The sequence below is a fragment of the Ictidomys tridecemlineatus genome, chromosome 4 (assembly GCF_052094955.1).
Source record: "Ictidomys tridecemlineatus isolate mIctTri1 chromosome 4, mIctTri1.hap1, whole genome shotgun sequence".
NCBI lineage: Eukaryota > Metazoa > Chordata > Mammalia > Rodentia > Sciuridae > Ictidomys > Ictidomys tridecemlineatus.
The window spans coordinates 108,381,455-108,408,917 of NC_135480.1; the positions used below are offsets into that span (position 1 = coordinate 108,381,455).

At 34.8% G+C, this 27,463-nt stretch overlaps 1 protein-coding gene across 23 annotated transcripts in view; it reads left to right on the forward strand.

Moving 5' to 3' along the window:
• Window positions 1–27,463, forward strand: part of Ccdc15 (coiled-coil domain containing 15) — a 96,612-nt gene that overhangs the window by 58,438 nt on the left and 10,711 nt on the right. For 22 of the 23 annotated variants that reach the window (XM_078047248.1, XM_078047259.1, XM_078047253.1 and 19 more), the window contains 3 exons: window positions 13,402–13,578; window positions 13,902–14,050; window positions 15,127–15,889. In XM_078047248.1, coding sequence (XP_077903374.1) covers window positions 13,402–13,578; window positions 13,902–14,050; window positions 15,127–15,248 — 448 coding nt within the window. In that variant the 3' untranslated portion in view covers window positions 15,249–15,889. Of the gene's footprint in view, window positions 1–13,401; window positions 13,579–13,901; window positions 14,051–15,126; window positions 15,890–27,463 lie in introns of those variants that run through there. The other variant, XM_078047246.1, reaches the window with a different exon arrangement.

The following is a 27,463-nucleotide window of genomic DNA, read 5'->3' on the forward strand; positions in this document are numbered from 1 at the left end:
TTATATAACTCTTTAATTTTCCTCAGCAATATTTTTTAGTTTTCCATGTATAGGTAATTCATGTCTTTTGTCAGATCTATCCCTAAGTATTACATACTTTTGATCTATTTTAAATGGTACTGTTTTAAAATTTCACGTTATGATAGTTGGTACTATGTAGAAATGCACAATTAACTTTTGGATATTAATCTTGGGCCCTGTGACCTTACTAAAGTTATTTATAAATTCCTCTTGATTTTTACATAGCTATCAACTTCAATTAAAGACTGTTTTACCTCTGTCTTTAAATTGGATGTATTTTATTTCTTCTTTCTTGCCAGAATGCACTGGCTAGAACTTCCAGTACAATGTTGAACAGAATCTATGAAAGTAGACAGTCCCTGATCTTGGAGAGGAAGCATTTAGTCTTTCATCATTATGTATGACATTAGCTGTGGATTTTCAATAAACGCTCTTTATCAAACTAAGGAAGTTCCCTTCCCTTCTCTTCCTAGTTTTTTAAGAAATCGATATTGGAGATAGACATGGGGGCACGTACTTGTAATTCCAGCGATTCAGGTGACTGAGGCAGGAGAATCCCAAATTTCAGGACAGCCTCAGCAACTTAGTGAGGCCCTAAGCAACTTAGCAATGTCCTGTCTCAAAATAAAAGATAAAAAGCATTGGGGATGTAACTCAATGGTAAAATGTCCCTGAATTCAATCCCTCATACAAAAACAAAGAGAAAAGGTTGTTGGATTTTGTAAAATTCTTTTTCTGTTGAGATAATTGTAGTTTTTCTTTTTGTATTTTGTTAATAAGTTGAATTATGCTGGTTGACTTTTGAATGTGAAACCAAATCTATTCCTGGAGTTTACCCTACTTGGTAATAATATATTATCCTTTAAATATGTTGTTTGAACCTAACAAAAGAGGTGAAAGATTTATACAATGAAAACTACAGAACCCTAAAAAGAGAAGTAGAAGAAGATCTTAGAAGATGGAAAAATATACCCTGTTCATGGATAGGCAGAACTAACATTATCAAAATGGCGATATTACCAAAAGTTCTCTATAGGTTTAATGCAATGCCAATCAAAATCCCAATGGCATTTCTTGTAGAAATAGATAAAGCAATCATGAAATTCATATGGAAAAATAAAAGACCCAGAATAGCAAAAGCAATTTTAAGCAGGAAGTGTGAATCAGGCAGTATAGCGATACCAGATTTCAAACTATATTACAGAGCAATAGTGACAAAAACAGCATGGTACTGGTACCAAAACAGGCGAGTGGACAAATGGTATAGAGTAGAGGACACAGAGACTAATCCACAAAGTTACAACTATCTTATATTTGATAAAGGGGCTAAAAGCATGCAATGGAGGAAGGATAGCATCTTCAACAAATGGTGTTGGGAAAACTGGAAATCCATATGCAAAAAAATGAAACTGAATCCCTTCCTCTCGCCATGCACAAAAGTTAACTCTAAATGGATCAAGGAGCTTGATATCAAATCAGAGACTCTGCGTCTGATAGAAGAAAAAGTTGGCTCCGATCTACATATTGTGGGATCGGGCTCCAAATTCCTTAATAGGACACCCATAGCACAAGAGTTAATAACAAGAATCAACAAATGGGACTTACTTAAACTAAAAAGTTTTTTCTCAGCAAGAGAAACAATAAGAGAGGTAAATAGGGAGCCTACATCCTGGGAACAAATTTTTACTCCTCACACTTCAGATAGAGCCCTAATATCCAGAGTATACAAAGAACTCAAAAAATTAGACAATAAGATAACAAATAACCCAATCAGCAAATGGGCCAAGGATCTGAACAGACACTTCTCAGAGGAGGCCATACAATCAATCAACAAGTACATGAAAAAATGCTCACCATCTCTAGCAGTCAGAGAAATGCAAATCAAAACCACCCTAAGATACCATCTCACTCCAGTAAGATTGGCAGCCACTATGAAGTCAAACAACAACAAGTGCTGGCGAGGATGTGGAGAAAAGGGTACTCTTGTACATTGCTGGTGGGACTGCAAATTGGTGCAGCCAATTTGGAAAGCAGTTTGGAGATTCCTGGGAAAGCTGGGAATGGAACCACCATTTGACCCTGCTATTGCCCTTCTCGGGCTATTCCCTGAAGACCTTAAAAGAGCATGCTACAGGGATGCTGCCACATCGATGTTCATAGCAGCACAATTCACAATAGCTAGACTGTGGAACCAACCCAGATGCCCTTCAATAGATGAATGGATAAAAAAAATGTGGCATCTATACACAATGGAGTACTATGCAGCAATAAAAAATGACAAAATCATAGAATTTGCAGGGAAATGGATGGCACTAGAGCAGATTATGCTTAGTGAAGCTAGTCAATCCCTAAAAAACAAATACCAAATGTCTTCTTTGATATAATGAGAGCAACTATGAACAGAGCAAGGAGGAAGAGCAGGAAGAAGAGACTAACATTAAACAGAGTCATGAGATGGGAGGGAAAGGAAGAGTAAAGGGAAATTGCATGGTAATGAAGGGAGACCCTCATTGCTATACAAAATTACATATAAGAGGTTGTGAGGGGAATGGGAAAATAAACAAGGAGAGAAATGAATTACAGTAGATGGGGTAGAGAGAGAAGATGGGAGGGGAGGGGAGGGGGGATAGTAGGGGATAGGAAAGGTAGCAGAATACAACAATTACTAATTGGGCATTATGTAAAATTGTGGATGTGTAACCGACGTGATTCTGCAATCTGCATTTGGGGTAAAATTGGGAGTTCATAACCCACTTCAATCTAATGTATGAAATATGATATGTCAAGAGCTTTGTAATGTTGTGAACAACCAATAAAAAAATAAAAAATTTAAAAAAAAATATGTTGTTTGATTTTATTTCCTAAAATTTTGTTTAGAATTTTTTTGTTTTAATTATATATGACAGTAGAATGCACTTTGACACATCATACATAAATGGCGTATAACTTCTCATTTGTTTGGTTGTACACAATGTAGAATCACACTGGTTGTGTAGCCATATATAAACATAGAATTTTTACATCTATGATTTGAGAGATATTAACTGGTACTTTTTCTTTCTTTCTTTTTTTTAAAAAAAATATTTAGTTGTAGATGAACACACAGTATCTTTGTTTTCATGTGGTGCTGAGTGAGGATCCCAGTGAGGATTGAACACTTTGCTTTACCACTGAGCTAAAGCCCCAACCCCAGTATTTTTCTTTGCCCAATATCTTTGTCACGTTTTGGCTTCAGGATAATGGTAGCCTTATAGAATGAACTGGGAATTATCATCTCCAATTTTATTGAAAGACTTTATATACAATTGGTATTAATTTTTGCTTAAGTATTTAGTAGAATTTGCCAGTAAATCCATCTGGTTCTGGACTTCTCATTGTCCAGAAAAATTCTTAAGCTAAATTTTCAATAGTCATGAATATAGGGCTATTTGTATTACTAGTTTTTTTCTTAAGTGAGCTTTAAGTATTTTGTGTCTTCCAAATAATTTGTCATTTCATCTAAATTGACAAATTTAATATCATAAAATTGTCCTTGGTCTTCTTTTAATATTCATGGAATTTGAAGTAATATCAATATTAATAATTTTTATCCTTCCATAGTCCAACTGACTCAAGATGTATAAATTTTATTAATCTTATTATAATGTTTTTTTAGTTTCATTAATTTCCTTGTATCATTTTTCTGTTTTCTGATTCACTGATTTCAGTTTCAAATCTGTTATTTCTTCTGATTACCTTGGGCTTGATTTCTTCCTCTTTTAAATTTCTTAAGATAAAAGCTAAGATCTTTGATTTGAGACCCTTCTTTTTATGTTTTTAGCAGAAGCATTTAGTACTATAAATTTTCTACTAAATATTCTTGAGCAGCATCTAATAAATTCATTTTCATTTAGTTCAAAATTTCTTCTAATTTATGCTTTTTATTTCTTCTCTGATCATGGGTTAGAGTATGTTACTTAGATTCTAAGCACATGGGGATTTTTATTTAATTTTCAAATACATGGCAATTTTACAAGTATCTGTTTGTTATTGATTTCTTATTTAATTCCATGTGGTTAGAGAGTACTATGCTATGAGTTGAATTCTTTCAAATTTATTGACATTTGATTTATGGCCCAGAATATTGTCCATCTTGGTAAATGTTCCAAGTTCAAGAGCCTTACAATAGAATAATGTACATCCTGCTCTTCTATAAATATAGTGTTACATAAATGTCCCTTAGATTGAGTTGGGTAATGTTAGTCAACTTTATTATAGCCTCATCATTTTCTGCCTACTTAACTCTTTTTTGGGGAAGGGTATTGAAAGTTATGCCTGTAACTGAATTTGTTTGTATCTCCTTATAGCTCTCTCAGTCTTTCCTTTATTTTGAAGCTGTTTTCAGGTACATAAGTGTTGGGGTTGTTATGTCTCTTTTCCTTATCCCTGATAGTTGTTTCTGGTTGAAATCTGCATTTCTGGTGTGTGTGTATGTGTGTTGTGTGTGTGTGTATGTATAGATATACATACACACATGTACATATATACATACACATTTATATTACATACATATTTTATATTACATACATATATACATATATATGCATAATATATGTATGTATATATACGTGTCTGATGTGTGTGTATATGTCTGGTGTATGTGAGTGATTCTAGCCTTTTAACTAGTATGGCATAATATATCTTTTCTTCTACCCTTTTATTTTAAATTATTTATACCTTTACATTTAAAATACATTTTTTGTCCACAACATGTAGTCAGGTCTCAAATTTTTGCCATAAGTGACAATCTCTGCCTTTAATTAAGTTGTTCAGACCATTTTACATCTAATAGGATTATCAATAGTGTTAGAAATGAGTATATCATTTGCTATTTGTTTTCTATTGTTTTACCTGTTCTTTGTTTTCTTTTTCTGCCTTGTTTTGAATTACTTTTCAATTTTTATGATTCTATTTAATCTCCTTTGTTGTTGTAACTCAATCTATAGTAGTTATAACTCTGTTATGTTATTTTATTGAATATTCTAGAGTTTATACTATACATCACCAATTTTTCACTGTCTGCTTTAAAATGGTATTGTACCACTTCATGTATATAATAATATATTTCCATTTTTCCCATTCTGTCCTTTATATTCATATTTTCATGCATTTTACTTTTTACACATAAAATGTGTTGTTATTTTTTTTTACTTAAGCAACCAATTTTAAAGAGATTTAAATAGTGAGAAATATCATAAATATATAAACCCATAGTATCATTTTCTTCGTCCTGAAAGATAGCTTTTAACATTGCTTAAAGTTATGAGTCTACTGGAGATGAAATTTATTTCAACTTTTGTATGTCTGAAAACAACTTATTTTTATCTTTTAAAACTTATTCATTTATTTATGTGACACATTTTTAAAATTATGGTAAAAAACACATAAAATAAAATTTACCATTTTAACCATTTTTAACCACATAGGAGTGTTAAGTATACTTACACTATTTTGAAACAGATCTGCAGATCCTGAAGATTTGAAATCTGTTCTCTTGAAACAACTTCTCTTTTCTCCTTTTCCTCAGCCCCCAGTAACCACCATTCTGCTTTGTGTCTCTGTGAATTTGACGTTAAACCTTACTATAAATGACATCATATACTTTTTGTCTTTTTTGCCTGGCTTATTTCACTTAGCATACTGTCCTTAAAGCTCATCCATGTTGTTGCATGTGATAAGATTTGCTTCTTTTTTTAAAGGCTGAATAATATTCCATTATATCTATATATCAAAATTTGTTTATCCATTGATCTGTCAACTTACATTTGGGTTCTGTCTACCTCTTAGTTATTATGAATTAGTGCTTCTCTGGAAATGAAAGTACAAGTATGTTTTTGAGACATTCCTTTTAATTCTTTAATTCTTTTGGATATGTACATAAAAGTGAGGTTACTGGATCATATAGTTGTTTTTCATAATGGTACACTACTTTATAATCCCAACCATGCACAAGGGTTTCAATCTCTCATATCCTCATTTTTTTGTTTGTTTTTCTTTTCTTTTCCTTTTTTTTTTTTTTGTGTGTGTGAGATTGGGAATTAAACCCTCAGGGGGCTCTACCACTAGAGCTTGCCCAGCCTTTTATTTTTTGATACTGGTTCTCACTGTTTGGCCTTGAATTTACAGTTCTCCTGCCCCGCCCCCCTCCTGTATGGCTGGGATTACAAGTGTGTGCCACCATATTTGTTTTGATAATAGCCATACTGGTGGATAGGCATTGATCATTTCATTGTGACTTTGGTTTGCATTTCTTTGATAATTAGTGATATTGAGCATCTCTTCATTGATTGATTATTTTCCTCATTATGAGTTTTACGTGTCTGGTGGATCATTGATGGGATATATGGCATTGTGAATTTTACTTTATTGGTTGCTAGATGTGTTGGTCAACTTCTGTTGCTATATAAAATAACTGAGATAATTTACTTAACAAAGAGAAAAAGTTTATTTTGGCTAATGGTTTCAGAAACTCTAGACCATGATTGGTTGACTCTGCTACTTTGGACTTGTGGCAAAGCACCACATTATGGCAGAAGGCTTATGGTGGAGTGCTTACCTCATGGCCAGAGAGTAGAAAGAGAAAATAAGAAAGGGGTTAAAATTTCACAGTCCCCAAAGAACTAAGGACCTCCTATTAGCCCTCATTTCCTCAAGTGTCACCTTCCAAGAACACCAAGCTGGGAACCAAGCTTTTGTAATACCAGATTCATGGGACCCCAATAGACCTTTAACATTTAACTTTTAGTGTTACAGATGTCCATCCCCATAAGATATAGTTAAATAATTTAATGTCATCTGATCTTGCAAAATCCTTTTACTAGTATGACCTCTGTGTCTAATAGAGAAACCTTTAATTCTGTTTCTTAGGGCTCGATAATCATACTAGCAAACAGCACGCCTATCTGTATAGGTTAGGAATATCTGTAGGCCTTAAACTAAAAAATACTCTGGCAGTTCCTCTTGATAGTTTTTTTGTTATTTTGTTTTGTTTTGTTTTTGATAGTTATCAGGCATTTCTGCCTAAGAATCTCTTTTGTAACCTCCAGTCTTACTTCTTAGGGGCTAACACAAGGTATATATATACCTTATGTTACATTTAACTATTATTATTTTTAAATGCCCAGGAATGGCTGTGTTTTGGTTTTAACTGTTTTTGCTAGGTGTTTAAGATGAAGCAGTCAAACTGACTTTTGTTTCTATCTATTGTTAATAGTCAGCTGAGTTTCCAGGGGAGTCATTCCTGGGGGAACTTTAGAGCAGCTTCTTAGTTCTGCTAGTGCCATTTGCGCTAGGATGGGTCCAGGTCTTGTTTGACCATGTGGCTTCCCTTGGAAGCATCAGGGATGTCTCCCTTCTCTAATGACCTTCCTCTTTATAGCAGATGCACTGATTGGCTTTCTGTTCTCCAAGGATCCCATTAATCTCCCTGATCAGGAGGTTATGTGGCCCAAAGATGCAAAGCTCTTTAGAGAATTCCTCTGTTCCCTAGATTCAGACTGACTCGGAGGGCAAGAGCCAAATATTGATTTTCTTGGCCCTTTTAATTTAACTTTAATTTAAGTACTGAGCTTTAATGTCTCTCTATCCTGTAGGTGATGACTTATTATCTTAAATTAACCCAGGTTGTGTGTTCTTAAAGCAATACCTCTGCAAACATTAACAGGCAATCTTTAGACCTTTTATAAGAAAACTACAAAATAAAATTAACAAGAGTAAAAACATATTTAGTTCATGTAATAGCTACCTTGAATTTTGGCTGAGTTATAGATTATATCCCCTGTTTGATATCCTAGTAATTTTGACAAAAACAACTTTTGAACACAAGTTTAAATAAACTGAAATCTGACCTACTTCTTTTGTAGTCATTCTTACATGTAGTAAGATGGGACACAGAGCCTTATCTCAGGTAAGGCGGGGCTCTTCATAAATCTTAAATGCTCTAATTCTGAAGCTGATCTTTGCTTCTTAAATATCATTTTACAAAGTTTACATAAATTGTTTGAGGTCACATGAATATTAGCTAACACAATATGATATCACATTTAAAACATGAATTAAAGAAAGGCTGAAGCTTTTAATCTTCTGTGGAAAAGTAGCAAAGTACTTTTGTGTTTTACAATATTAACCTTTACATAGATTAGGGTCTCATTAACTTAAAAAAACATATAAATTGTACCTCAGTGTAAAAAGTAACATAAAACTTTATATATCTTACTGATAACAGGTCCAGTTATAGAACATTAAATGATATAAGTAAATCTCCAATATATTTTTCTTTTAAGCCTAAAATTACCATACAACTTTAGAACACCAGCTTGACACAACGCTCTTTTAAAGCTTCTCCCTTACAGACTTGTATACCTGGAATATATGAGCACATTAATAGCACCACAATTACATTGATGTTTTTATATTAGCCAAGTTTAGCTTTTAAAGAAATGACAGTACAATGCTCTAAAATAACAGTTCTTGTTTACCCAGCTGTTTAATTTTTTTAAGATTACTTGCTCTAGAAAAAAGAAACAAAACTTAACTTTTGGGCCTTTGTATATAGAATCTTCTATAAACCTTTGCATATAAAATCACATCTGTTTGCCATTTCATGAAAACACAATGTCTAAGTATATAGAACCTGTTGAGACTTTAAATTTCAGTAATCTTTTCAGTGATGACAAAGCAACTTTAAACCTTTTTTCTTATTTACCAACCTATGAAAACATCAATAATGTTACCCAATGCAATTCAAGGAGTTAAGAGTACTCGATGGTATATTTAACATTTAGCATTTTAACCTTGTAAATCAATCAGATATCTAACAAAATTACTCATAAATGAATAATCCCATGTCAAATCTACTTTTACTTATTTTATCAAATTATCAGACAAGTGTATTGAACAGTGTTAGCCATTTTTTCCTTGTTGAAGGAAAATCCTAGAACCAAGGCATATCAGGAATTTCATAGACATCAACATTTTATTAGTATTTTTTTGAACACCTAGAAAAACTTGTAAGCTTAATTTTTAATGACATTTTTATTTTTATCTGTTCACCCAATTTAAATCAAACTGTTTAAATCACGTGAATTAAAGATATTTGGATCCATTTTTTTAAAAAAATTATGATCATTCCTTATATATCTGCCAATTTTCATATCATGTACATGATATATGGACATATGCACATCCAGACATATAACACATAACACAAGTGTGCACACATAACACAATAGTAAAGGCCTTGTAGCTTTTCACAGGTGAAATCTCCATTCTGATGTTTAAAAACTCCACAGTTGAATAAAAATAGAACTTATCAGAAAAACATTAACCTAAGTCTGTAGTATCAAAATCATGAGCTCAAAAAAAATACAGAATCTAAGAAAAAGCAAGAGTCCTGGAAAAAAAGAGTGGCCAGTAATTAGTATATACCATACAATTTACTTTTTGGCTTAGTCTAGTTTGAGTTCAGGTAAAAGACACTTTTACTTTTTTTCCCCTTGGGCCTCAGATCAGTCTCCTACTGAGCTTGCAGGCTTCTTCCATTTGCATTTCAATTTAAGTCTTGGCTGAAGTCTGGAAGGAGCAAGGAAAACTGCTATTCTGAGGGGAAACCTCATGCCTAAGGCATTTTAACCATTTTTAGTCTGTAATAGACAGGTTTGGATGTTGAAAACTATGATACCTTATTTTCTACCATGCACTCCTTATTATTTTATCTCTGACAATCCAACTTTCAACTGCAATGCTTCAAAAACCCATTCAGATACCAAATTGTTAGTAAAACATCATCTTTTAGACACATTTACATTTGTAGGTAGCCCATTCAGCCAAGATCATTCCCAAGAAACAATTTATAATATCAACACATTATTGCCCATGTCTTAAAGGGCCAGAAACAGATACAAACAAAGACACAATGACAGACAGAAAGGAGCTCCAGACTATGGCTGATAGACAGGAACCTTTAAAACAGATAGACTAGATAAGAGAAAAATCTCCCTAAGTTTCCAACTCCCATTTAATTATGACTCCTACACCAGTGGCACCATAGATGTTCTCACAGAAGGGCAATCAAAAGTGTAAAATCAAGGGTCTCGGTGTGGCAACATTCCTTCATTTAGTATCTCCCTTTTTTTTTTTTTTTTTTTAAGTAGACAAGTGTATTGAACAGTGTTAGCCATTTAGAGGCTAACATGTTAGAGGTGGAGTAATCCTTACAGTGCAGGAAAGGAAGGAGTTCCTCAGTCCTTCCTTTTATTTACAGGATTAGCTCCTCTGGTTTGGTTGGACCCCAGGCACACTCGCATATCTCTTAACTTTCCAGTAGTCAGCTCTCAAAAAGTTCATCTTACATCCTCAGCATGCAGTTGTTTGGAGTGCTAGGCTTACCCAAGAAAGCTTGGGGGGAGGGGGGCTCCTCTAGAGTCCCCCCTGGGGTGTCAAAATTTGTAAGTGAAAGTTTGGTTCCTGCCCTGGAAGCCAATTAATGCCAATTAAATAATGAGGACAGGATTTTGAGAAAAAGAAAAAGGGAGATTTATTGCTTTGCTAACAAAGGAGAAACACAGGGGACTCCATCCCAAAGGTTGTGACTCTTGATCTGGAGGGACAGGGGAGTTTTAAAGGAGTTTCACTTGTTAATTTGGGAGATATACAGTTCTTAGATCCCCAGCAGGCATTTCCCTCTGCAGTGGGTGTACTCAAGGCAGCCAACTAGGGGAAGAAAAGAAAACATTGCTTCCCTAATCCTGTTTAACAAAGGGGGTTAAAGTTTATCAAAGTTCTTTAAAATACAACTCAAAGGGGTGTAAGAGGTGAGAACAGAAAATTGACATTTTGATTTACAGGGAAGCTAGAGAAGCATACTAAGGACATTTTTAGGCTAAAATTTGGCTAAAGTTACTCTACACATCTAAAGTAAATCAGAACTCGGGACACTGCATCAGTCCAAAGTAAAACAATGCCATCACACTTAACAGAGATACAGACAAAAAGCCAAAACACAGATTCCCTTTTCAGATTGCAGACAAATATGGAAGTAGGGTGCTGGCCACAAGCTAACTGTGGCGGAAGCAACCCTCCTTACCCTAAAATCAGATGAACAGATTGGGGGATTCTATATCCCCTCTGATTGAGTTGGAAGACTCTCTGATGGGGGCCTGGGATGTCTTCCAGTAGCCCCAGCTGGCGACCCTATAGCAAGTCTGCCAAGGCCAGTTGCCAGCCCAGAATACAGATTCTATGGGCTGTAGTCAGAACAAAGCAGACAACAGCACACCGATAATAAGACTCACGGGTGTTAGACTCTGGTTCGGAGGTCCTAGGGTCTGGGAGATCCCAGACGAGCCCCCAGATGTAATACCAGATTAATGGGACCCCAATAGACCTCCAGGAGCTGAATCCTATGCAATCACACAAGAGTCTTCATTGCAAGCTTGAGCCTGGACTCACAATCATTTCTGACGCAGCAGTCCCGGGAGTGAGTCCCCGTCCTTTGTTCAGTGAGTTTTTACATGTTTGGGGGTTACTCTAAGCATCACACAGCAAATCATTCCACATGGAGGGAAAATCAAACAACAACTCTGACATTGATTAGCACATTCACTGGCAGGAACAAGTTGGGTACGGGTGATTGCTTAGTTCAAGAGGTAGATACATTTGAACTGATTGGTTTAAGCCACAAGGGGTATATGTTTTAAATTACATGGTTTCCTAACATGTTGTCAATCACTGAAACAACTGGGAGGGTCACCTGGCATTTCAGGTATTTTCCCTGTCTCACACTGATTGGTGGTTACTAGGGGGTTGTTGTGGGTCAAGGTCAGGCATTAGGCCCCATTCTTTGGTCTTTCCAGAAACTAGCATAACTGAGTCAGGGACACCTGGCCACACAGATCTCTTCTGTTATTTACAGAGAAACAACTCAGCAGGGTGGCTATGTGCCTAGGAGTGCTCTGTGGGCTTTTCCAAGGACAAGGGTCAGGCCCCCTCCCTCTGGACAGGCCTTGAGGTAGAAGCTGGCTTCTCAAAAATGGGATTCACATCAATTTCTCACCTTTAACACATTGAGTCTACGGGGAATCTTCTAGATCCAGACAATAGCACTGGCTATCTTTTTATTCCTATAAAATTTCTTGAGTTTTGTTTTGAGAGGCAGTTAAAGTACTTTGAGGATTCATTTTTACAATTTGTTAAGTGGGTCTAAAGCAATACTCAGTCTAGGACTAAATATTATTGCCCATTATTGAATTAAGATCTTCCTGAATTATGAGTTTTTCAAGTCTGAGTGGTGGGAAAAGGCATTGTGCAAACCCTAAGCACTGTTCTCTCTTATTGTTTTGAATGGTTATTTCCCTAGCCTCAGGTCATTTCCTCACATGCATGTACTAGCCAGTACTCTGCTATATATTAGGCGACTATCTCTGGGTTTCTCTGAGCAGCTCTGTCCCCTCTGGTATTTTGTCCAGTAAGCCTTAGTTGTCTTTATCTACATTCTAAGCTCCATCTTAACTCAGGGAATTTATGAGGCTCCATTTGAATTCTCCTGTCTAGTACCACTGTCTGGAAACTTTCAAGGCAGAAATGCCCGGCACATGTCTAGAATCTTATAATTCATTGTTTCTTGTTTTGTCTGGTTTTCTCCCTCTCCCCATTCTTATGTAACAAAATTTTCATGGTTACACTATACTGATAATAGTAACATTCTCATGGACCATTCTTATAGAGCTTTCAACTTCAAAAAGACTTTACAAACGTTATTATGTCATTTGATTTTCACAACTCAATGCAGTATTGATTTTTATCAACATGCATTAATTATACAAATTAATGGGTTTCACCATGACATTTCCATACATGCATATATTATGGGTTGATCATGTCCAATATCCCTCTACCCTTTCTCACCCTCACCTCTCTACACTCCCCCATCTCGGTTCCTAATAGTCACTCTTCTACTTTCAGGTCCTCTTTTTTGGTTTGTTTACTTTTTTGCTTTTTCAGTTTCTTTGGTCATTTAAGGTGGGAAGAGAAATCCAGTCCCTATTACTTCACTCTAACCAGAAGCAAAAGTCCTGTCTACTTGTAGTTTTAACTTGAGAGGTCTCTTGTGCTATAATTCTTACAGAAAATAATTTAATAATACTCACTTTTCATTTCCCTTTGAAAAGCTGTGTATACCGATGACTGTAGGGTAAACTCAAATCAGCAGTATATTGAAGATACTGATTATTAAACTGATTTCCTGACTCTTGTTTCTGGGAGTTTCTTGTTATTCAGATGTGGAACCTAACTTTAAATAACAAATTTATGAAATTCCAAATTACATTATGATTTTATTCTCAGAATTAAGAAAAAGAAAGAGCAACAACGTTATGCTGAAGAGCAGAAGATCGAAAGAATGAACTTTAAGGAAGAACCATGTTCAGGGGAAAAAATGAGTGGTATGTTAGCCCAGTTACAACTTGAAGAACTGAAAGAAACTAGAGAAAAACAACAACAGAGAGAAAAAGAACACATAAGGTAATTTGAAAAGTTTTGCATGAAATTCTGATTCTAGAGGAGACTTAGTAGGAAGTTAGTTCTCTTTTTCATTAAAGAAAATGGACTGTGTTTTCTAATACTTGTCCCTATTTAGGGTACCTAACTTCACTAAATATCTTAATTGGCTAATACCGATTGTGAATAGCCATATAGTTTTCCTAGTGCTATTTCCCAGTACAACGATGAAGAATCAAGGTATAGAGATATGAAATAATTTTAACAGTTAAAGCTGGTTGTAAAATCAGGATTCATTCTTACTTTTTTCTCAGTAGTTCACCTTGCCTGATCATACTGTTTTATAGATATGTGGAAGCATTACGTGCCCAAGTCCAGGAGAAAATGCAGCTGTATAATATTACTTTACCTCCTTTGTGCTGTTGTGGTCCTAATTTTTGGGATGCTCATCCTGATACCTGTGCCAACAATTGTATTTTCTATAAAAATCACAGAGGTAAGTTTCTCAAAGGAATATTTAAATGGGGCCTAGTAGCAATTAGCGATTAAAAAAACCCAATAAAAGTAGTAATAGTAGTAGTTTAATATTTATTGAAAACATTATAACACCTTTACAAAACAAAGGTGATGAAAATAATTATAGTGAGTTTTTATTTCTCTGGGAAGTTTATTATCTTCTTTCTCTCTGTCATGGTGGGGAAATATTTCCAGCTCATTCCACTCTAAAGGGACTTGGGTTCCAGGTCCTTCTTTAACTGAAGACTATTAGAATTTGAATTTGTGTTTTATATCCAAGTTAGGACTCTGTCCTGTTGAATTTCAGAAAATGATGAACTCTAACAAGAGTTCCAGTTAGATAAAGTGACATCATTTCTGTAACAATAATGTTTCTGTTTCTTGTCTGTCCTTAAATATATTGATTTACATAGTATAGAGATTATGTAGGTCTCACATAGGCACTAAAAAGTATGCTAGTATTTGTAATACTAGTGTGTCTCATATGTGTGATAAGAGCTTATTATCAAATCTGTTATATTTTCAAAAACAGATCTGATAATGCATTCCTATTCTGAAGCCTCTAGGGCTCCTGTAACAGTAGAAAATGCATGGCATGTTTTGCATATTTTCTCTCTGACCTCAGGTCACACTCCTATTTACTATTTCCAATATTACATATTTTTTATACCTTTTACATTGCATACACTCTTCTTACTGTTAATCCGTAAGACCATCTTAAGTGGTACAACTTCTGGAAATCTTTTCGATCCTCCCTAGAAAGTTATTCATTCTGTGATGACATTTTATATAAGCCACTGGTTTAGAAATATTACATTGCTATTTAATTATTTTTGTGTTCATCTGCTCTTTTTTCTGTTCTCACCATGTATTAAATACTCAAAACATATTTAAACATTTTCTTAATATGTATACATTATTAATGTTAATATTTACTCAGTGGAAAAAATTAATACTTATGAGACTCTGGGTAGAGAAGCAGTACTAAAAGAACAGGGAGTGGGAGAGTTGTTTAAAATTTGACTTTATTCACTGCTGTGCACACCTTTATTGTAGCATATCATCGGGCACTGCATTCAGTCATCAGTTCCTCTGATATCTCCGAGGGAAATTCAACTCTTCGAAGTGCCATTCATAATTTTGCTTCTGCACACAGACGGGCTTTGAAAAATCTGTAATATGAATTTGAAATCAGCTGAATCAACTGGTAGTATTTGAATCTTCATTTAAAATCAACTTTGAGAAATTGTTTAGGAAAAACCATTAAATTGTATCAGCTGTATTGTCTGGAAAGAAATAATATTCTACATAATAACCGTCTCTATAATTAGATATGTGCCTTGGGACCAAGGTTGAAAGTTGACTTCTAAACTTGTTTCTTCTTTGGTGTGAGCCAGAGAAACTATTATTTTAAAAAATGATCAGACAAGGAAGGTCTCTTTGTTTACTCTGCTCTGATCAGAGCAGAGTCTTCGAGACTGTGAGAAATCTTCGAGATTATCTTATTTATGATCTTTCAAAAAATGTATCTTTGAGTTTTGACAATATTGCAAATATCTGAATGAGGCAGAAAAGAATGAAATAAGCATCTGAGCACCAGTGGCCATCTATACAGCCTTTGGCTTTTCTAGTTGTGTATAGCAAGTAGATATGAGAATAGTCTGAATTTTATGCACATTTTCTTCTTAGAATTTTCTCTCTCCTAGTTTTTTGTTTTAAATTATTACCTCTTTCCCCATTCAGTGACAATGGACATGGGTGTTTTTTTAGTTATATTTTGTATTGCAAAAGAAGTCAAATAAACTATCTTTTAAATATCTTTCATATGAAATAATTATGAGTGACACTTCAAAATGTGAATCTGAAGGCAAAGTAACTTCAATCCTGCCTTATTTTCCTATGTTTAGATAACTGGTAAATGATATGCCTAGGCAAACAAAGTAAAAATTGCCATAGTTGTTATGAATTTGTTATTTTTCATACTATTTCTTGACACAAAATATGATAATGTTTAATAATCTAAAATTTAAAAATTATTTCTCTTTTTTTTTTTTAAAGAGAGAGTGAGAGAGGAGAGAGAGTGTGTGTGAGAGAGAGAAAGAGAGAGAGAGAGAATTTTTTTTTTTTTTTTTACATTTTTTTTTTATTGGTTGTTCACAACATTACAAAGCTCTTGACATATCATACTTCGAACAATAGTTTCAAGTGAGTTATGAACTCCCATTTTTACCCCAAATACAGATTGCAGAATCACATAGGTTACACATTCACATTTTTACATAATGCCATACTAGTGACTGATGTATTCTGCTACCTTTCCTATCCTCTACTATCCCCCTCCCCCCCATCTTCTCTTTCTATCCCATCTACTGTAATTCATTTCTCTCCTTATTTTTCTTCCAATTCCCCTCACAAGAGAGAGAGAATTTTTAATATTGATTTTTTAGTTCTCGGCGGACACAACATCTTTGTTTGTATGTGGTGCTGAGGATCCAACCCGGGCCACACGCATGCCAGGCGAGCGCGCTACCGCTTGAGCCACATCCCCAGCCCCTAAAAATTATTTTTCTTGCTTTCTCTTTTGTACAGTGCTGAAGAAATACTTTTTATCTCTAAAAATGCCTGATCTTCTATCCAGGCCATTGAAAATAAGAGTCAAAATTACCTGAATGACAAGACTGACTGGTTATTTATTTAACCAGATTAATTATCCAGGTCAGTCAGAATCCTTGAAGTAATTATATACTTGATTCAGTCTCTTTTTTTTTCTTTTTTTTAATGTTGTAGTTGTAGGTGGACATAATACTTTTATTTTTATTTATTTTTATGTGGTGTTGAGGATTGAACCCAGTGCCTTACCCATGCTAGGCAAATGATATACCACTTAGCCACAATACCAGCCCCCTTTTTCCCTTTCGTTTGGAGTACTGGAGATTTAACCCAGGAGGACTCAACCAGACCTTTTTATTTTTTATTTTGAGACAGGATCTTGCTAAGTTGCTTAGGGCCTTGCTAAGTTTCTGAGGCTGGTTTTGAACTTATGATCATCCTGCCTTAGTCTCCCAAGCCACTGGGATTACAGTGCAGTTGCTTGCTTTGAGGTAGATTATCATTCCCGCTTTTTTCTGCTTGTCTGTCTTTCACAGCCTCATCTTCCCTCAGGGCCATCATTATATGGCAAGGGTCTGTTGTAGGGCCCCCTAAACTTTGCTGAATGGCTATTACAATAGGAAAAAAATGTAGTGGTAAATTATACCCCTGTCTCACTTCAGCTTGCTGCACATTTGCCATTATCTCGTCTCATATCCTAGGATCAGAAACAGCAGCAGCACTTATCTATGGGCTTGTATCAATCACCGCATTTCAGAACTTTTAGACTTCTCTCTTATTCAGGGTTAAACCTGAATATCTAAGTATCTAAGAGAGTGCGCAACACTTACCTACCAGGTAAGTGGCCTAACAGGAGGGGAGTGGCCTGTCACTTAGACACAGTACTCCATGCTCCTGTCCCCACATTACAGGTATGTGCAATTGAGCCTGGCTTGATTAAGCCTTTAACGGTTGTATTTTTTAGCAGCACTGTTGAAATATAATTCATACATCATACATACTTCACAAATTTAAAGTGTACTTCATTATTTTTTAGTGTATTCACAGGACTATACAACCACCACAGTATTAAATTTTAGAGCATTTGTATCACTTAAAAACCCCTGTGATTTTGCAATCCCATTTCTGGGTATATATCCAAAAGAATTAAAAGGAATATCTGAAACAGGTATTTGCACACCCATCTTAATAGCAGCATTATTCACAGTAGCCAATAGGTAGAAGCAACCCAAGTGTCTATCAATGGATGAATGGATAAACAAAATGTGGCATCTAATTAATAACAGGCTTAAAAAGGAAGAAGATCTTTTCACATACTGCAATATTGTACTAAATATTGTAATAAAGACAAATGCTACAGGATTCCACTTACATGAGATCCCTAAAGTAGTCAGATTCATAGAGACAAAAATTAAAATAGTGGTTTCCAGGAGTGTGGTTAGGAGCAAATGAAGAGTTATCATTTAGTGGGTAATTTAGTTTCAGTGTTGCTGGGTGAAAAAGTTCTAGAAATCTGTTTCATAGCACTGTGAACATACTTAACACCAGTGAAACATGCACTTAACAATGGTTACAATGGGGCTCGGGCTGTGGCTCAGTGGTAGAATGCTTGCCTAGCATGCATGAGGCACTGAGTTCCATCCTCAGCACCATATAAAAATAAAAAAGATACTGTGTCCATCTAAAACTAAAAACTAAATATTTAAAAGCAAAACAAAACAAAAATTTGGTTACAATGGGGGCTGGGGTTGTGGCTCAGCAGTAGACTGCTCACCTTGCATGTGCAAGACCCTGGGTTCAATCCTCAGCACCACATAAAAATAAAAAAGTGAAATAAAGGTATTATGTCCAATTACAACTAAAAAATAAATATTTTTAAAAACTGGTTACAATGGCTAATTTTATATTATGTGTTTTTCATCCAGTTGAAAACTTTTAAATTAAAAATAGAAAAAGCATCCTCCATACTCATTATTTTTTTTTAAAAGAGAGAGAGTGAGAGAGGAGAGAGAGAGAGAGAGGAGAGAATTTTTAATATTTTATTTTTTAGTTCTCGGCGGACACAACATCTTTGTTGGTATGTGGTGCTGAGGATCGAACCCGGGCTGCACGCATGCCAGGCGAGCGCGCTACCGCTTGAGCCACATCCCCAGCCCCTCCATACTCATTAGAAATCACTTGCCATTGCCCCATCCCCCAAACTCCCTGAAATCATAGGCAGCCACTAATCTGTTTTCTATTTCTATTTCTGACCTATTCTTCACTTTATTATAAATAGGATATGTGATCTTTTGTGGCTAGATTTTTTCCTTTAGGCTAATGTTTTCAAGGTTCATCCATGTTGTAGTTCATATAGCATACTTCATTGCTTTTTATTGCTGAATAATATTTCATTCTATGCATAAACCACGTTTTATTTATCAGTTTATGAACACTTGGATTTTTCCACTTCTTGGCTAATTATGAAGACTGCTATGGACAGTTATTTACAGGTTTTTCTGTAAATACGTGCTTATATTTTTCTTGGGTATATGTCCAGCAGAGTTGCTGGGTCCTGTGTTAGCTCCATGTTTAACCTTTTGTGAAATGCAAACTATTTTCTAAAGTGGCTGCACCAATAGTGTATGAGGGCTCAAATTTCTTCACATCTTCAACACTTGTCCTTACTTTTTTCTTTGACTAATACCATCTTACTGGTTATATAGTGGTATCTCATTGTGACTTTAATTTGCATTTTCCTGATGGCTGTTGATTTTGTGTAATTTTTTATGTGTTTATGACCATTTCTCGTATCCCTTTTGGAGAACTTTTTTAACATCCATTACCCATTTCATAGTTGGTTTTTTTAATGTTGAGTTATAGAAATTTTTCATATATTCTGCATGTAAATTCTTTATCTGATGTATGGTTGCTTTTTCTCATTCCAGGTATTGTCTTTTCGATTTCTTGGTGGTTTCCTTTCTTCATTCACTTTTTAGGTTTGATGCAGTCTAATTTATCTACTTTTTCTTTTGTGGTTTGTGCTTTTGTTTTAATCTTAAGAAACCATTACATCATCCAGGGTCACAAAGATTTACTCCTATGTGTTCTAAGAGTCTTAGCACTGTTAGTTTAGTTAGCCTATTACCCATTTTGAGCTAATTTTTGTGTATAGTGTTAGGTAGGGGTCCAACTTCATTCTTTTATATGTTGATAACCAGTGTCTCAGCATCGTTTGTTAAAAAGACATTGAACTGGCCACAAATAAAAGAGCTTATTTCTGAATTCTCAGTTCAGACATTGAAGTAGCCATAAATATGAGTGTTTATTTCTGAACTCTTAGTTCTGTTCTACTGATCTATATGTCTGTCCCAATGCTAATAAATCTGTCTTGAGCACTGTAGCTTTGTGGTAACTTTTGAAATTGGCACGTTTGAGTCCTACAACTTTTTTTCTGTTATGTTTTTTTCCAAGATTGTTTTACTCTTCTGAGTCCCTTGCATTTTCATATGAATTTTAAGTTCACCTTTACACCAGAAAGCCAGCTGGGATTCTGACAGGTGATGCATTAAATTTATTGATGAATTTGGGGACTACTGCCATTTGATCCATGAACATATGATGTCATCCCATTTGTTCTAAGTCTAATTTTGTTCGACAATGTTTTACAATTTTCAGAACACAAACTCTCACTTACATTGCTACATTCATTCCTAAGAATTTTATTGATACTATCAGAAATGGAATTGTTTTCTTAATTGCACTATTAGAACATTTGTCAAAAGTGTATAGAGGTACAGTTGATTTCTTTCATTTATTCTAATATTTTGTAGAGGATAAATTAGCAGCATGTTTTTCTGTGTAAGATCTTATCTTCAAATAGAGATAATTTAACTTTCTTTCAACTCAACCTTTTAGGTCTTTTTCTTACCTAATTGCCCTGGCTAGAACATCTAGTACAAAGTTTTATAGAAATGGTAGGGTGAATATGCTTTTCTTATTTCTCATTTTAAGGAGAAAACATTCAGTTTTTATACTGTTTATCAGGTTGATGAAGCTCCCTTCTATTCATAGTTTATTCAGTATTTTTATCTTAGAAAGATGTTGGATTTTGCCAAATTCTTTTTCTGCATCTATGATTGTTGTGTGTTCTTTGTCTCTTTTTCCATAATATGAGGTATTATATTAAATTGGTTTTCAGATGTTAAATCAACTTTGCTCTCCTAGAATGAGTTGTATTGGCTTTATCTGTTTCTTTTATCTTTTACAAGTTTTTTGCTTGTTTTGTTTGGTTTTCTGAAACAAGTGAATCAACTTGTCTGATGTCAAATTAGTTGTAGAATGATCATGGGATCAGAGAGGATTAAGAAACTTCCAAGTTTTCTAGGTTCAGCCTGTGAATACAAATTTCAACTAAGAATGAATGTGTTCTTGCATTGTAATTTGGTCATACATAGACAGTGTCTAATGATTTGTCTTTATATGGTTAAATAATGCTGGTTAGCTAGCATTTACCAAAGAGGAAAAGTCTCTTGACACCCTGTGTTGATGGTAGAATAGTGAATCCTATTGGGGTTAGATGAATGCTTTGAAAAGGAGCCTGGAATCTAATAAGAGTTTTCCTGAATTTACAAGTTTATGAAATCAGAATTGGAAGGACAAATTATATCAGTCTATTAGATTAACATGGACCTCTGAGGAAGAAGAAGAGGACTAAAGAATAGAGCCATAAAGAGATAGATTTTGATATCTAGGGCAGAGGTTGAGGGTGTGGGGAAGAGGATTAAATCTGAGCCTAGAATTTAAAATAAAGTAGGGCCAGGGATGTAACTCAACTATAGAGTGCTTGCCTAGTATGTGTGAGGTTCTGGATTTGACCCCAGAACCATAAAAGTAAATAAATGAAAAAAAAATAGAGTAGATGGCAGGCATTTCAATTGAAAAATTATTGAATAAGAATGAACATTTTACTATATAACTGTTTCATTTCTTTATTTTCCTTAAATTTCCCAGACTTTCCCTCATCCTCTTTCTCAATTGGTGAAGATGCATTCTTTCTCTATACTGAAAAAACAAGTAGTAAAAAGAATTTCCACAAGCTCCCACCACCATAATTATCTACCCACTTACTTGCATGTATTCCTGTTAATGTAGGGAATTGTTTGTTCTTCAGTCTTAAGTCTGCCCTAACTTGTGGCTAGATCTAGTTCCTACCTATTCAAGGACATTGCCTCAGCATTTTTTCTTTTTTTACGCATCATTAATTTTTCCCCATTAGAATATTCCTATCAGTACACAAGACTGTTGTAATTTCTGCCATCTTAAAAACCAGCCAACTAAAAGAGAGAGAAAGAAACAATAACAACCATTTGTTATCCCATAGCCCCTTTCAGCTACCACCAAACTTCTATGCTCCCTGTTATAACAAAACTTCTTGGGGGTGGGGTTATGGCTCAGTGGTAGAGCACTTGCCTAGCACATGTGAGTTTGATCCTCAGCACCACATAAAAATAAATAATAAAAATAAATCCAATCCAATATTTTTAAAAACTCCTTGAGTGTCTATACTTACTGCTTCTATTTTCCTTACGTTCTGTCATGAATACATTTTGTTAAGACATTAACCTTTATCTCTGTACTGAAAATATTCTTTACAAAGTCACCAGTGACTTCCACATTGCTAAATCCAGTGGTCATTTTTCATGCCTCATCTAACTTGAACTTTCAACAGAATCATACCTACTTCATCCATCTTTTTTTTTTTTTATGTATACTTTATCACCTGTCTTCTCTACTACCAAAGCTTTGGTTTGTTTTTGTTTTTGTTTTTGTTTTTCCTTTCCCAAATTCAACTGGGCATTGCTTCTTAGTTTCCTTTGGTATTTTTCCCTCCATCTCCTCTCTCTCAATATTAGAGTGTCTCAGGAGTCAGTTCATGGACTTCTTTTCTGTTTTTCTTTTCCTTTGCTCTTTTGGTCATCTTTTCTAGTCTTAATCGTAAATATCATCTACATACTGATAACTCTGAAATTTATTTCTGTGGTTCTAACTTCTCTCCTAAATCCAGATTCATAATCCTTACTACCTAGTTGATATTTCCACATGGTTGGTTTTCCTCAGACTTGCTCTTCTCTAAATCAGTAAATAGGAACTTTATCTTTCTAGTTATTGAGGCCCCAAACCTTGTGGAAATTATTGACTTCTTCTTCTTTCCTTCTTTCTTCATCACTCCATCAGCAAATTATGTCAGCAATACCTTCAAAGTATATCTGAAATTAATATTATTTCTACTGACAGATGCCTCATTCAAACCACCATCATTTCTCTCATGCGTCATTGTAAGAATTTTCTAAGTAATCTCCCTGCTTGCATATTGCACATTTTCTCAATACAGCAGCTAAACTTAGTACATCAAAAACCTACCCTTTACACACATGGCATCAATCAAATGAATTAACAAAACATGTTTTTTACTATAGTCTTTCTATCGAGTAAATGACAACCTTATCCTCTATTTCTTTTGGTCAAAAAAATGTGAAGTAAGCCACATTCTTGACTTTCTTATGCAACTCTTATTCAGTCCTTATTGACTCTACCTTGAAAAGACTACCTTGAAAATACAACTTTTTGGTGCTTGCCCAACTACAGCTTTGGTCTAAGTCATTGTGTCTCACCTGAGTAGTTATTTCAGGAGCCTCATAGTTCATTTTCTTGTTTCTATACTTGCCCCATATAGATTGTTCTAAGCACAGGAGCCAGAGTAGTTCTTTCAAAATAAGTAAGATTATGGCATTCCTCTGCTCAAAGACTGCTTTGGCTACTCATTTTACTAAGAAAAAGCTGTAGTCTTTACAATGTCACACAATGCCCTACAAAGTCTAATCCTGATTACTCCTGAGGCCTTGTCTCCTACTGCTTTCCTCCTTGCTTGCTCAGTTCTACCACATTCTGGGGACACTTTTGCCTCAAGGCTTTCCCATTTGCTGTTTGCTATGCCTGAAGATGTTTCTCCCAGAGATAATATTTGACCTTCTTCCTCCTCCAAGTTTTTGCTTGAATGTACTTCAGAAGGCCTCTCTAACCATCCTATTTTAAATACAGTCTTTCCATTCACCTACCTTATACAAGTACTCCCTATTCCCTTTTCTTACTTTTTTTTTCCATGATACTTATAGCTGCGTAGCATACTATTTGTTTTACTTAACTGAAAGAACAAAGTTGCCCCCCCACCATGTCTTGTTTCATTCTTTTACAGCATGATGCCCAATGTGGAACATAATTACAAATATTGAGCTGTGTGAAAAGAGGAGCTAGTGCTTAAGTACAAATGGGAGACATGATTCTTTTGTTTTAAGTAAATACTTGAACACAACTCAGTTCCCACCAGGGTCTGAACTCTAGGTCTGCATAGCAGAGCTGCCTTGCCAGTGGACCTGTCTTGCTTGTAGACCCTCCTAGTAATCAATACATGGTATCGGGGTGCCAGTGGTCAATGTGATCACAAGGCTGTTTCCTAGAGCCTTCTCTAACACTCTGTAGACATGATCTGTCTAGGACAAAGACAATAAATATTCTACAGTTAACTATTCTACATGATTCTTTTGGTTACTATGAACAAATTTGTCTTCAAAAATTCTAAATAATTCTGTATGACTAGTAGTTTCTCCTAATGTTTGTGATCCTCTGAAAAGTCATTAGAAATAATTTTGCTTTGTTTATCATTCCCTCATTACCACGTGATTTGGGGCAAATAATTTCTCTGGGCAACAGTTTCTCCTCTATAAAATAAGAGGCTTATACCAAGCCACCCCCATTTCCCATAAAGTTCTAACATCCTATGAATTTATTAGCTATGTTTCATACTTTTGACCTCATGCTAAGGTGTTTTCAGTTCATTTGCTTTTTCTAAAGTATGGACTACTAGTAGTTTTTACTTGTGGATAGTGAAAAAAGAATAGAAAAAGTTCATTCTTCTCTACTGTGACTTCAACTGTGATAGTGGAGAGTAGATGCAAGTTCTATAGGAGAAAGTGGAAAGGAAGACAGAGCAGAAGAGTATGGAAGGGTTTAGGCATGAAGATAGCAAGAAAAAACAACCCCATGAAAATATAGCTCAAACTCTTACCCAGAAAATTAATTTCCAAATTCCATTCTAAGACATGAAACTCTGTATGTGATAGAGTCAAATTCAGTAGTATAGCAGTAACGGGATATTCATGTACCAATTTTCCTGTAATAACAACCATCAGATACATATATGACATGTTCTTCTAGCTAGTCCAACCTGAATGAGCTTGTTCTAGTTGCTTTGATTTAGGAAACTTCCATGTCCTCTCCCTTGCATTGTTTCAGTATATTACTTAATTATCTAGGCCTCACCCTTACCTGTTTAGTTCTTTTATGATGGGCAGGAATAAGATTGTCAACAACTTTATTGACTACATGCTAAGTCTAGAAACTGCTGCTTTCATATTTTCTATCCAGTTGAGATAATATACAGTAGTGTGTGTTATTTTTCTATATTTACTTATATTTTGCTTTTAGAGTAGAATATTTCCTGTAGTTTCTCTCTTAAGAATAGTAAACATAATTTGCTTTGTGTCTGATCATAAGCATTTTTTTTCATTGTTCTCAGACAAAAAGGATTTGAGAGATTTGGAAATATAATAAAGGAAGATAAAAACAAATGTTCTCCAGGCATGCTGAACCCTTTATGCTTTTTCACAGACTTTAAATATGTTGGTTCATATTTTTAAAATCTAACTTAAAGTAGGAATGAATGGTTCACCACTGGTCTGCTCAGTATTGCTGACCATTTTTAGAGGGGTATGCCAAGGAGAAGAAAGATCGATTCTTTTTTATTAAGGCAGTTTAGTGTTATACCACTTAAGTCACCCTTTCCAGGCCTCAGGATGAGATCATTCTGACTAGAAGTTATGCCCTAGGTCCACCCCCAGTGATCATTAATGGATGAACCTATTAGACTAAGAAATTATTGGAACCCAGCAATCCATCACTTAAAGAGAGAAGCAGATGTTGTGTGCCTCCTGACATGACACAGTGTCAGTCATGCAATTCCTTCGAAGAAATATTTTTGCCAAAAAGAAGTTGTAACTGAATGTTATCAAGCCTTTGAGCCTTTCTCATCTTGATCCTGGGAGAAAATTAAGCCTAATGCTTTAGGGAGTCCAGTGTATGTTGTAAATTAACTTTTCTTCTGTTCATCTAGAATGGCACTAGTTATGTACCATTCCTTGAGTCGATTGAGAAAATATTCACTCATGTCATTTTCTGGTCTGGGTGTTGACAATATGTAAAGAGAAAAGCCACCTTGAGGATCCCATTTATACCATAAGGATACAGAAATCCAAAACATGGATCATTCAGTAGGAAAACTGACAGTTTCTTCAGCAAGCTAATGGCTTGAATTTTAAAAATGGGTAGATGATTCTAGAATAAAACAGATTTATAGAGATAATGACCAGAAAATATAACATATGGACCTTGCTTGGATTCTGATGTGAGCAGCCTGAAAAAGGTAACTTTGAAGCAATCAGGAAAATTTGAGTAGCATCTCTACATTATTCATTTTGTTAGTTGTGGTGATGGCATTACAGTTATATATAAGAAAAGATCTTTATAAAGATAGATGTTACAGTATATAGAACTAGAATAAAATTATGTCTTAAGATTTCCTTTAATTCAATAAAATGAAATAAAAAAGATATATAGTAAGTATAGCCAAGGTTTGATAATAATGAATCCTGATGGCAGTTTTGTGGGGATACTATTCACTTTATTTTGTGTGTGTTTGAATTTTTATATATATATATTTTTTTTAGTTGTAGATGGGCACAATATTTTTATTTTTCATTTATTTATTTATGTGGTGCTGAAGATTGAACCAGGGCCTCATACTTTTGAGGCAAGTGCTTTACCACTGAGCTACAACCCCAGCCCCATGTTTGAATTTTTTAAAGTAATTTCCTTCAAAAAAAAAAAAATGAAGCCAGGTCTCAATGAATTTGACATAAGTTTCCTATGTACATATATATGAATACATCACAGTGAATCCCAGCATCCTGTATATACACAAAAATGGGTTCTTAATTAGACTAAGATATGTTCCATGCTTACATAATCATATCAAAATGGATTCTACTGTCAAGTATAACTAAAAAAAAATTTTTTTTAGTTATACATGACAGTATAACTAAAATTACCGTTGTGATTGTTCCTCTCTCCATTCCCCCAAATAGGAGGTTTAGATGGGGAAAGAGTTTCCCTCTGTTCTGGAACTTCTGACATAGTTAGGCAGTAAGTAGAATCTAGAGATTACAACATTTTGTGGCCTTTCTACAAAATAGACTAATTAAAAATAGAAATTAGTTTCATTCCAGAGATCAGGTCTGTACCAAGGCTGCCTGTCATAGATCACACCCTAAGTAATCAGGTAGGCACTTTGTCACCTGGTTTTATGAAGTATATCTGGTGATATACTTCCCAGGCCTATAAAAGTTGAGAAATCAAGAGATGCAACACCATGGAGAACATTAAGGGAGAAATGATGAAAAAGATAACATGATAATTTAGTAAAAGCAGCTTTGAAATAATTTGGATGAAATAGAAGTAAGAATATTTTTGTGGTTCAATTGAGGGGAGGTAAAAATCATTTACATTTCTGTCTTCCCTCTGAATAGAGTCACCAGAGATTGAAAAATTGTTCTTTCACATCAAAGTTTTTTCTTGTTCTGCCTTCAAAGGCTCTACTGCTGTGTGCACTACTTTATGCAGTGGTCACAGT